Source organism: Geotrypetes seraphini, chromosome 1, assembly GCF_902459505.1.
Source record: "Geotrypetes seraphini chromosome 1, aGeoSer1.1, whole genome shotgun sequence".
Classification (NCBI taxonomy): domain Eukaryota; kingdom Metazoa; phylum Chordata; class Amphibia; order Gymnophiona; family Dermophiidae; genus Geotrypetes; species Geotrypetes seraphini.
In genome coordinates this window covers 286,122,925-286,136,087 of record NC_047084.1, presented here as the reverse complement: position 1 = coordinate 286,136,087, position 13,163 = coordinate 286,122,925, and the positions used below count along the sequence as shown (strand labels likewise).

At 44.1% G+C, this 13,163-nt stretch overlaps 1 protein-coding gene across 1 annotated transcript in view; it reads right to left on the bottom strand.

Annotated features, from left to right (window-relative positions):
* The window catches only part of ATRN (attractin), a 333,522-nt gene that overhangs the window by 203,682 nt on the left and 116,677 nt on the right, over window positions 1-13,163 (bottom strand). The window contains exon 10 of the mRNA XM_033953188.1: window positions 5,240-5,394. Within this exon, the coding sequence (XP_033809079.1) occupies window positions 5,240-5,394 (155 nt within the window). The remainder of the gene's footprint in view (window positions 1-5,239; window positions 5,395-13,163) is intronic.

Sequence of the window (13,163 nt, the reverse complement as noted above, 5' to 3'; positions counted from 1 at the left end):
GCAATAGCATTAAAAAGAAGTCTGAGAGCTATAGACTTGAGACTAGAATCAAACAAAGAAAAAATACCACCAGTTAGGAATATGGAAACAGGCAGAGAAAAAGACACCAAGAAAGAAAACGAAACCACTTTTGATATCAACAAGGGCGAGTGGCTGGTGTCCTGGCAGAAATCAACAAACGGGCTGAGAAAGATGTAAATGAAATGGATGCAGCCCAAAGGAAAAAAAACCAATGAAGATTGGAAGAAATCAAAGATTCCTGAGACGGAGTGAATCGAGCAGGAAAATGAGAAGAAAGGGCTCCCAAAATTTGAGTTGACAAAGAAGGGAGAACCCATGTTGACTGGGTCACCATGCATCATGGTGGGAACAGCTCTCGTGAGATTGATGAAAATGTGAAGCATAAATATATGCTTGCCCAATCCAGGAGAAAAATAACCTTTGCTAAACGAAGAAAAATCCTGGAGTAAAAAGATTAAAGAATCCTGCTGAAATTGGCTGCTAGAAAATTCAGCTCCCCATGAATAGCAGCAAGAGCAGATGGCCAATCATCTCTAAGGTCACAAAAACAGGGCCTCCTGACATAACAGGAGAGAGTCCTAGACTCCTTGCTCAATTACATGTAGTGTAAAACCCCTGAATTGATTGTGCAAGGGAGGAGGTCTTGGGGACAGAGGAGATGATGAAAATCATGAGGTCCTAAAAATATCATTAGAAAAAAAATGGGAAAAATCCGATGCCTGGCAGTCGAAAAACCCTGAGGCTATAGAATGCCCATATGAACCCCCCAGGCAGAAATTAGATGCAGCAAGCACGAAGACCATGCAAGGAGGTAACAAATAGAAAAGGGAACCTCCGTAGAGACTAGAGAAGATCAAAGATATAGAAGCTTTGAGAGACAAGCCCTCGCCTGGTACCACTGGAAAACAAAAGATCACTGAGGAGTACAAGAATGTAGCCCGACTCGTGGATAACAAAAACTGGAGAATGCCTGTTGTTCAAAAGAAACAACATGTGTAAGATTGAAAACAATCTGAAAAAAGAAACACTCTCAGAAGAGTGGTGTCAAGAAGTACCCCAAAGAAACAAAGACATGAATATGGGTACGGAAAATGAAAAGCTAAAGAAAATGAGATGAGTGAGAAAAACGTCTGAAACATCTCTCAGGGAAAAAACAACTGGGAAAAAAACCGGATGTTCAAAAATGGAAAAACAAGAAGGCCCTGTAATCGAACAGATGTGGCCAGCACAATCAGACACCCCCTGAATAATCTGGGAGGAAAAAAACCCAAAACTGGTAAGGAGCTCAAAAGCCGTATGAATTGGAGCCTGTAGTGGCTGCCCGGAAAATCAGGAAGCAGAGCAATGAGGTCTGAAATCCAGAAAAAACACAGTCATCCAGTGGCCTTGACAATTAAGAGAAAGACCAGTAATCGAGAGAACCCTTCAAGGAGAAGTAGCAGGAGAAAACAGGAAGGACTGCCTAAGATCCCACGCAGACTCTCAAAAGAAAAGAGTCTGAGAGCAGGGTGAAAAGATTAAGTGAATAAAGCCTCCACATGAAGAAAACTCAGAGAGCCTAGGCTCATAGGAGTACATGAAGACTGATAAGACAGCCGCCGTGAAAGTGAAAACTGCTACACAGATGGAGCCTGAGAAACTCACCAGGTCCATAATGTAGAGGAAGGAAACATGTTCCAGCACAGCCCCAGGAACACCTCCCCAAATCAGACATATTCAATAACCTGTCCTGTTGAGTAATGATAAAAACAGACACTCAGATGCAGACCAGATCTGTAAAAAAAAAAAAAAGATCTGCAAAAACAGGTACTGAAATTGAAAAGCGGCTATATGGAATGTGTACACAAATGTATGCCAAGGAAATCCATTCAGGCAGTAGAGGAATCTAGTAAGCCTACACACTAGCCGTGAGGAGGAACTCCACCAGGAGGAAAACAAAGACACATATTAACTGCTTCATAGGGCATGTCAAAGAAGTCCCCATATAGAACAAGGAAGGGAAGCAAACCACCCATGAGGAGATAAGTACAAGGAAGAAAAAGAAATTCCGTAGGGAAAGAAATGACTGTACAAAGTCAACTCCCAAAGGAATGCATTTACAGAAAGTTCCCTAATGGATCTGTAAAAAAATGATATGTGATGCAATTATGAAGGCTTTGCGAACCCCACTCAAGGGAAAAAAAGCACATGTGATGATGAAGCACCCACCACTACAGAGAGATGGGGCATAGTTCCAAAAGACACCCTAAGCCTCTCAACCAGTCAAAACCAAGACCATCAAGCATGCAAACAACCTTATTACTATTAAAATGAGGTCCCGCAATTTGGGTGAAATCTTGAAGTATAGGCATTTTAATCGGGACAGCATTAGGGCTGTCCCTCATTTCATGTGTGGCAAATGCAGTCAATGCCAGTATGTTTTGCAACAGGATCATGTGATAATTCCTCAAATTGGTGGCAAACGTTTTTTTCTTACCATGGGCACAGATTGTGATTCCAGTGGTGTTGGGTACTGTGTGGTTTGCCCATGTGGCCACACCGTCAGAAAGATTAAGGTGCCCATCACAGAACATCTGAGTAATATTTGCAGAGGCCGGGTTACCGCCCCTTTAGTATCCCATTGGTCAGAAATGGGTCATACCACTGACGCTTTTAGATATACAGTCCTTTTCCAAGCACATAGGTTTTCAGGAGATTTTACCAATCTGTTATCCCTTAGAGAACATAAATTCATTTTTAATTGGTCTACATTAGCTCCTGAGGGTTTAAACACTGAAATCGACTGGTTTCAACTATAAAAGTTTTTTCGTGGACCTTGGCAAGTTAGTTATGGTAATGAGATGACGCATTTCACGTTGTTCTTGGTTCCATTCTGGGGAAGGATATAAGTTGGGCGGTTTGTGTAGTTGAGCTCTCTCATGGCCCGGGCTGGTTTCCCTCTGGGTTTGTATTAGCCCAGAAAAGTTATGTTGTAATTTATGAGTTTATAGAGTAGATTTTAGATGTTTAGTTTCTAACGTAGTTTGAATGAGCTGTTTCAGTGCAGATTTATAAATGAAGCAGGGTCAGATTGATTCACAATAATGTTTTTGAAGAATATTATTATTTTTATTTTTATTTATTAGAGACCCCTCCTGAAGAAGGACATGAAACTCGAGGGGCTTGGTTTTTCAGCATGGCACTTAGTTGGTTCTAAACACAAGCACTTTCAGAGCACAAGCACTTTCATGGTTTCTGTCTATGGCTGCTGAGTCATCCAACAAGGGGCCTCCCATCAACAATTTCAGATAAGTTACTAGTATACGATGCTAATGTGGTTTATGATCGGTAACTTAGGGAGGCAAGGGATTGTAAAGTAAGCGATGATGGTCCCTCCAGCAACCATAGTTGAGTGAAAACACTGAACAAAGTTGGTTACAGGGTCTGAGCACTTTACACAGTTATAATTATTTATTTATTTATTGAATAATTTAAATTATCTAGAGCTGTGATAGTGGATTGTGATCAGTTATATTATCACAGAATATTTCTTTTTATATCCCTAGTAGGTGAGTACATAATATTAAAATGAGCCATCCAATTGATGGCCTGACATTGTATGCCATAACCAAATGACAGGTCTAGACCAGTCAGTAACTGTTACATACAGGTCTGCCTGATTTTTCATTTTTTTTCTATGGGCACAGATATCTGCCCCATAAAAAATAATCAATACAGCATACACACATACCCCGACGACCACCGAAGAAAACTAAAGGCAGGAAAGATGCTCACTTCTTCCTGCTTCCGCGAACCCCCTCCTGCCAAATTGACAACCCCTTCCAATCAGGGTTTTAGGCCCCTCCCCATGCATCCCAGGATGCACCGGGAAGGGGAAGGCCAACCATTTTGGTGTGGTGGGCCTGCGAGCAAAAGGGACTGGCCCTCTTGCTATCACCTTTCTGTAAAGGTACAGGGAGGGTGGGGGCCAGGAAGTTATCCATTGACAGGAGGGAGTGGGCATCCCTCCTGCCGATTCTTTGTAAAGTACGGGAGGGGAAGCAGACCCTGCGAGAGAAAGGGGGTTGGTTAGTTCAATAGGAGGCAGGGTTTCACGGCGGCAGTGAGCATCCCTGCTGCTGATTTTTATTTAAGTCAGTGCAGAGAGGTCCTACCATGGGTGAGACGGGTTTGCTAGGTGGCAGTGGAGGGAGGTTGCGGTGGCAGAAGGGAGTAGGCATCCCTCCTGTCTCTCTATTTTTCTTCTAGGGATTATTGGCTCAACTTGCTTTTTAAAAAGAAAAAATGTAATGGGGCAGATATTGTCCATTAAAAAAGGAAAAGCCCAAACAGCTGAGTGGCAGGAGGCTGCTTTGGGGTTTTCCCTGCCATTCAGCTGTTTGGGCTTCCCCAAAGCGACTTTGCGCTGGTTTCTAAGTGAGCAATCATATGGGATTACGACTGCCCTCTGCATGTGCAGCTGTTTAGAAATCAGCACCCCAAAAAATCAGCCCTTATCTACCTTGTTTTGTGCATGTAGCCTTGAGTGTACATGCTGCTGGCAGTGGCGTAGCGAGGCTGAGCAGCGCTCGGGGCAGTGGCACCCCTACTCTGCTGCCGCGCATGCATGCTCCTTCCCCGTATCTTTTTAACTTCAACGCAAGCAGCCACCAACTTATTGACTGCATCGGCTTTGGCACTCTGACATCACTTCTTAGGCACAGGACCCAGAAGTGACGTCGGAGAGAGCGCCGAAGGAGACAGCAAGTCAGTGGCTGCTCACGCCGAAGTTAAAAAGGTATGGGGGAAGGGGTGCGCACGCAGCAGGGGGAGGAGTGGAAAGGGGAGACAGATATGAGGAGGGATGCTGCTGGCATCCCGAGCAAGATGGCGCCCAAGACGGACTGCCCCCCCCACCCTTACTACACCACAGGCTGCTGGGCATCTATCAACTTTCATTCTGTCCATACAACAAATGCAAGATTGGGGCTTCAACAGCTATTCCTTTGACCTAGGGAAAAGAAGACATTGATGATGAGCATGTCAGATACAGATACTGGAGTTGCTGCAATGGATGAAGGTTTGAATTTTCAAGCTGAACAGTTATGATAAAATGGACTGGCAACTATAGATGCACATCTTTCTCTCAGTAAAGGAAAAGCATCATATAAAATAAGCACTAAATGCCCCCCACACATAGGACTCTGAAATCCAATGACAAAGAAAACTATCAACTCACCAATGTCATAAGACATGAAGTCTGAAGAGAAGCATTTGGCACCATAACTCATCGATGTATCATTATGAGTATTTCCACCAAAAACCAGCATAGTTCCACCAATGATCACGGCAGTGTGCAAATATCGGAAAAATCGACTGTCCTTAAGAATTTTCCTTCAGAAAAAGAGATAATATCTTAAAGCAGCTTGCATTACAGTAACATAGTAAACGGCAGAAAAAGACTCAAATGATTCATCCAGTCTGCCGAACCACACATGCTCCATAAATTAATCATTTAATTTAAATGGCCCTTTTTCTCACATATCTCTGGTTGAAAAAACACTGAACATTCATTTAATCTAGTTTAAACTGGGATTTATGAGTCGCACTATGCCTAAATAGGTTCAATTTAAGAGATACAATTTAGAACGGTACACTAACTAAAATGCATGGGACAAATGTGCGCCAACAATTGCATGCATGATATACCGAGAGGGGTGTATGTGGGGGTGGAAAACCCCACCCCCATTAAACTTAGAAGTGTTTGCGCTCCCTTTAGGGGGGTGGAGGTGGTGAACCCCCCATTAGAGAGGAAACTGCCATTTTACCTTGTTTTGGGGGGTAATCAGCAGTTTCCTCTGTAATAGGGGGCTTCCCCCACACACACCCCTCCCCAACAAGAGCACAAACACTTCTAAGTTTAGTGGGGGTTTCCCCCATACACACAACCTTGGAGCACTTACAGTAACTGTTTTAATCTGGTGCGCATAAGTCCTGTGCGCTATTGTTGGCACGCCATTGTCAGCACGCGTTTGTCCCACGCAGTTATGACATATTACCATTTAGTACAAGAATGCTACAGGAGATTCATTGCAAAACAGTTTGAAAGATGGTACAATACAAGAAGAGAAAAACTAATACTTTTTAAAGAGTGGTGTTGCGAGGTAGAAGGTGGAGGAAACTTAGGTGATGGATCAAAAGTGCATGAGACGGGGGAGTGGCCAAAATGGCGGCACTAATCGGGCAGTGGTGAGAACGCTCCCGTTGCTGTCCATCTATTCTTCATGTCCAAAATGCCACACACTAAAAGAAAAGGCACCGTGAGGGTGCCTACCTCTTCAACATCCTCTTCTGCTTTCGTCCAGCAAACTTTGGAGCAGTGCCTGCCAGCAGTTTGCTCGAGATTGGGCAAGTTTAGCCCCACTGCGGGACCAAGTAGAGAAGACTCAATCATGCTGGGGCAGAAGATCTCACTCTCACCCGCACCGGTTGTCCTGCCTCCTTCTCCGGCTGATGCAGCTGTCCTAGAAGTGGAAGGAAGGAAGGCTGAAGACGCACCCGACCTTACCATAGAGGAAGGATCTTCGGCAGATGAGCTTCTGCCAATGCGGACCAGCTTCAGGGACTCTCTCCCCACAAATGAGGACACACTGTCAGCAATCTTTAGGGCGCTTCAGAAATTGGTCATTGTTACGAGGACGGCAGATGAGGTAAAGGCTCTTAGGGCCAAGCTAGACAATACTGTATAACCAAAACTTTTGAACAGACTAACCCTGAAACTAAAAATTCTATCAAAAAACTTCAAACTGAGGTACAATCATTTATCATTGCAAGTCTACAAAACTGCTGCAATAAAAGATAGCTTGATGTTACAGCGTAAGATAGAAAATGTTGAAAATTTCAACCGATGGCTGAATGTGAGAATTTTGAACTTTCCTGGGATTTCCTCGTATATGTTTAAAAAATATCTGGTGGAGGTATTGAGTTATTCTTTTTGAATTTATATCCACTTTTTGAATTTATATCCACTTTAAATAAAATTTACTATCTGCCATTTTCTGTGAAAAACTCCCAGGAGATTAGGGAAGGGGAAAATATTCAATCTTTATAGGTTGATCTGAAAAACATATCTGCTATTCTTAAGAAATCTATCTCTGAGTTAACTGTAAGAACATCTTTCAACAAGACTTGGACTCATTTATGAAGTTATATTTAAAGTTTTCTAAAAATCTGTTCTATAGCAAAAGAATATGGGCATATTTAGACGTAAAAGACTACTCAAGAAAGAAAGAAACAATTCTTGTCTTTAAGGCAAGAAGTTCTATTTTTGTGAGCAACTTTCCTTCTAGCCTACACTCGGTAAGTGCGTTGTGAAATATACACAAATTAAGTATGTATTTTTTCTGCCAGACCAACTAAAATCTTTTCTGGAGATTAAAAAGATAGCTTGATGGAGTAGACACAAGTGTATTGAAATAATTGGTAGCAACCTTGCGTTATAGCCTTACCTTAGTAATTTTTATTTCCTCTTTTGATTAAGAAATGTACTTCTCATTATTCTGGCTTGGGACTCAAGTATCTTCCATACGAAGAACGGCTTGACAAATTACAGCTATACTCGCTCGAGGAGCGCAGAGAGAGGGGAGACATGATCGAGACGTTCAAGTATCTTATGGGCCGCATCGAGGCGGAGGAAGATATCTTCTTTTTCAAGGGTCCCACGACAACAAGAGGGCATCCATGGAAAATCAGGGGCGGGAAACTGCGAGGTGACACCAGGAAATTCTTTTTCACTGAAAGAGTGGTTGATCGCTGGAATAGTCTTCCACTACAGGTGATTGAGGCCAGCAGCGTGCCTGATTTTAAGGCCAAATGGGATAGACACGTGGGATCTATTCACAGAGAAAGGTAGGGGAAGGTCATTAGGTGGGCAGACTAGATGGGCCGTGGCCCTTATCTGCCATCTATTTCTATGTTTCTATGTTTCAACTCCCCTTATGACGAAGCTTATACAATTATTCTACTTATCAAAATTTTGATTTTAGACGGTATATATTAACTTTATTCTGCTGTATTTCTTTAACAATAAGTTTATTTTTCTTGTACATGTGATTGAAAAATGATAAAGAATTTAAAAAAAAAAAAGTGTGCGAGACAAGGACGCGCCGACAATGCCACCCAATCATGCACAAGACATTTGTGTGCTGGATTTAAACACTATTTTAAAGCGCCTTGAGGGGGGGTGTGGCCCCACACTTTACTTACAACTGTTTGGCACTCCCATTGGAGGGAACCCTCCCCCCCATTACAGAGGAAACTGCAATTTTTCCCTAAAAAAGAGAGAAAAAGGCTGTTTCCTCTATAATGGGGTGTTCCCCCCTTAAAAAAACCCACAATGGGAACGCCAACAGTTCTAAGTAAAGTGGGGGGGGGTTCCCCTGTCACACACCCCCTTCGGAGTGCTTTAAAATACTGTTTAAATCCAGTGCGCAGACATCCTGCACGTGAATGTCTGGGAGGCATTATCGGCGAGTCTTTGCCTCACGCGCTTTCATCTATGTACCGGTAGTTTATAGTCCAAAGTCATGTGGATGATGGTGTATGTAGTATCAGAGGTAGGCTCAAGGGTCAGTTTTCTTTGGTGTATATGGTATCAAAGAAATAAGTCTTTCGTTTCTTTTGGAACGTGAGGTAGTTCAGTTCAGATCTGATGGTTGTTGAGAGGTTGTTCCATATCTTTGTGCCAATATATTGTCACAGGGTGACATTAGAGGCAGAGAAGAAAGGTCATATAAAGTCTACTCCCCAGCCTAAACCCACAAAGGTCCACAAGAAAAGAATTCCTGAGCAGCAGTGTTCCCATTTGTGTTCTCCTGCTTGTGGTTGGGAAAGAAGGGAACAAAAGATCATAGGAACCAATGACACTCGAGAGGCAGTTCTTAGGGGGAAGTTAAACCATGTGAATCACAACAACATCTATGGGGGATTAGATTAACAGCAACACCTGGTAACTTCCAGAAACACAAGATTAGGGAATAAGCCCCAGCCGAAGCCTATCAGGATTCCTATAAGAATAAGCAGTTTGTTGCAGGGAGAGAGCCACACCAACAGCACAACTACAGAGAAGGATGAACCTGTGAAGAGAAACCAATGCCTAGAGCTAGGAGAAGCATTAAACATGGAATCCAGGTTAGCCCAGAGTTAAATTTACCTTTTGTTACTGCTGATATGGAAATTACTAATAGTTGCCTGGAAGATAATGTTGAAGAAGTTTACCCAGATGACTATGGATTTTGAGGAAGCAAACTCTGAATTAGAAGAGGCTGTTATGGAGACAGACTGTGGTTAAAAGCAATCGCTGGTTTTTTAATCCATGTTTCAGCAGTGAAAATAAAGTTTGACTTATTTTATTCCAAGTAACTCTGTGGCTGGAGAACCTGAATTAATATATGCTGAATGCTAAAGTTCTAAGGACTGGGTGCTTGTTATTGCCAAAGTTAAAGGACGGTTTAAATTGAAAACTGTTTTGTGTTTTCTCCTTTTGGGCTGTGCTGGACTATAGAGCATAGTCCAGGCAAGGGCTGGTAGTGGTTTTTGGCTGGATTTTTGGGCCCTACTATTGAGGAGGAACCAACCACCGGTCAATGTGGGAGGATGCCCTTCTACTCTGAGTGTTTGTTTATAAGCTCAGGGTGGCATGAATCCAGTCAGGCCCTACAAATAAAAAAAAGCCTTAATGAATTAAAAGACTTTTGCATTTGTTATGAGAAGATTTCCCTGTTTTGGAAGGTTTAGCTCGGAAAGGAGTAAGGCTGGAATCCTACTTTTGGTAGGCCTCAGGCCTGTTGAGGCCATTTTACTCAGTGAAAATATATTTTTCTGTTTTTGGTTTTGACCGAGCTGAAATGTTGAAACTGAAATTGATCACTGCTAAAGTTTGAATAACTGAATGCTTTTTGAAAAGAAAGGAACTTGTGAGATACAGAAGTTTGCCTGCTATTTTGAACTGTGATTTTGGATTACCTGATTATTTTGGAAGCAGTGTATCACTGAGAAGTATTTGCAATATTGATATTTTTGTTCAATTGAACTACCTGAATAATAATAACTATTTTGAACTTGAAAACTGAATCTAAGTACAGTCCATTTAATCTACCACTCACACAGCTGATAAACCGCTCGGTCAGTTCTGTGTGTTCCGGGCACTCCAGGCTAGACCTGTGCAGGCGCGGCCACCACCCGGTGACAAATGTAAACAGTGTTGTAAATACGTTTGTATCGGAGGCCTTTTGTTGAAGGGTAACTCATCAGAAGCTAAGATTCATGAGGAAGTGAATAAGTTTGAGTGGCATGTGTGACAGGTAGCCAATGTAACTGTTTGAGATAAGTGGAGATTGTGTCTTTTTTTTTTTTTTAAGCTTGAAAATAAGTCAAACTGTGGTGTTTTGGATTAGTTATAACTTGTGGGTTAGTATTGTGTTGATGCCTGCATAGAGGGAGCTGCAACAAAATTAGCATTTGTACAAACATGGTGAAATATCATTCGTGAAAGTAGGGTCTTATGAGTCTCAGTTGTCTCATGGAAAAGAAGGTTTTCTTCCAGAGATTGAAAGATTAGGTTTCTTACCTCTGCTAATCTTCCTTCTTGTAAATCTCCTCTGGAGGCTGAACTAGAGGGTTCTTGTATGTCTGTTAGCTTCTGCTGCAGGGCAACTAAAAGATGATCCCTCCCCTTTGGGCTACCTGCCCAGGAGCTTCCTGTCCTGCTCAGTTAGTAGAAAAGCCGCCACGTAGATCTATGACAACAGGAAACAGAAAAAAAGAAAGAGAGGGCCTGCTACCAGTCAATTCTGCTCAACAAATTATACTAAAAGCTACAGCCCAAAAAAAGCCAACTGGAATCAAACACATAATGTAGACATTATAAAACTGCAAAACATAGGAAATTTATGGAACTTAGACACAGCCTGAAAATCAGAAGGAACACCCCCCACCCCCTGGAATCCCACCAACCCTTAAACCTTACAAAGGGGAATACGCATGTAAGTTTTTAGTGAGGTTGGTCAAAGACAGAAATGCAGCTTACCAGTTACTGAAGAGGCAACCTGCGAATCTGATAAAGCAGATGGGCGGGAGATTTACAAGAAGGAAGATTAGCAGAGGTAAGAAATCTAATCTTTCATTCTTGTACAATCCCTCTGGAGGCTGAACTAGAGGGATGTATCAAAGCAGTCCCAAATCTTAGGGGGGGGGGGCGATGAGCCCACCACCAAAACAGAAAGCCAAAGGCCACATCACCCTTAGCTGCCATATCAAGCTGGTAAAACCTGGACAAAGAATGAAGGGAAGGCCACATGGCCGCCCGACAAATCTCTTCAGCGAGACCGCATGAGATTCAGCCCACGAGGAAACCATTCCTCTGGTAGAGTGAGTCTTCACCCCAAGGGAAGGCTTCTTCCCCGCCACCACATAGGCCGCAGGAATGGCCGCACGTAACCAACGCGAGATGGTAGCCTTGGAAGCAGGCCGAACCCAGCACGCAGGGCCCGCCAGGACAAACAGATGGTCCGACAGACAGAAGTCGTTAGGGACCTCTAGATATCTCAAAAGGAGACACTGCACATCCAAAGACCACAAAACACTGTCCTTAGACAAAGAAGGAAGGCTGGTAGCTGAACTGCCTGGTTTACATGGAAAGAGGAAACCACTTTCAGAAGAAAAGAATGGCACCTTCCTCAAAATCACCGCAGACTCTGTGATGCGAAGAAAAGGAGCTGTGCATGACAAAGCCTGAAGCTCCAACACTTTCCGTATCGATGTGACCGCCACAAGGAAGACAGTCCTAATAGTAAGAGCCTTCAGAGAGATTCCATCCAGGGGTTCACAGGGCAGAGTTAGGGAGTGAAGAACCCAATTCAGGTTCCAGGATGGGCAACGCTGTCGCAAGGGAGGCCGCAGCCTCCCTGCCCCCCTCAAAAACCGGACAACATCCGGGTGAGACCAGAAAACTCCTGAATGAAGAGGGACCTAAACAGGAAACTCCAGCAATCTGGACACGTAGAAAAGAGACTGCCAGACCCTTCCTGGGGACATCCAACAGAAAGTCCAGAACACAAGCCACCAACTGTACGAAAGGGTCCACCTGAACTCCCCACACACCAAGCCTGAAAGCACCTCCAGGCCTGCGCATAGGCCGATACAGTTGATTTCCACGTGCTCTGAAGGAGCATGGCAATAACTGCAGAGGAATAACCCCTGGCCGTCAAGACCGCTCACTCAATCGCCAGGCTGAAAGACCAAAGCAGTCGGATCTTGACGTGTAATTGGGCCCTACATGAGCAACCTCCGATGGCAAGGAAGACGCAGACCTTTCTCCGAGCTCAACCTCACAAGGTCTGCGTACCAAGGACTTCTGGGCCAGTCTGAAGCCTCAAGGATCACCAGACAACCTGTGAAAGGACATCCGGTGCAACACTCGCCCTATCATGGACCACGGAGAAAAGATGTTCAGCAGGACCCCAGCGGGCCAAGTTGAACAAGGTGTCGAGTCCTTCACTGCTGACCTCGCATCTGCTGCTGAAGAATCCATCCGCCTTCCTGTACTTTGACACCATAAGATCGAAGTTGGGATGACCCCAGGGGCCTTGAATGCCAGCTCGGATAGGGACCATTCTCCCTGGTCCAGAGCCTGACAACTGAGAAAGCCTGCCTGAACGTTGTCTATGCCAGCCACATGAGCGGCAGACAAAACCAAGAGATGACGCTTCACCCAAGCAAAGAGCATCTGAGCCTCCAAGCCCAGCAGGGGACTCCTTGTGACCCCCTTGATGGTTGACATGGGCAGCAGCCATTGCATCGTCCAAGAACACATGGACAGCCTTCTGGTGCAGACTCCCTTGAAATCTCAGCAGAGCTAACTGGATCGCTAGCAGCTCCAGTCAATTGATCATCTGCTCTCCCTTGGCATCCAGTGTCCCTGGACCGAAACCGACATGCAAACTGCTCCCTATCTGGACAGACTCGCGTCCATAGTCAGGGTCACCCAGTCCAAGACCCATAGAGGCAGCCCTTTGTTCAGAGTTACGGGGTTCAACCACCACATCATACTGCTACGCGCTGCTGCCAACCATGGCAGCTTCACTCCCCAGTGCATCTCTCTGGGG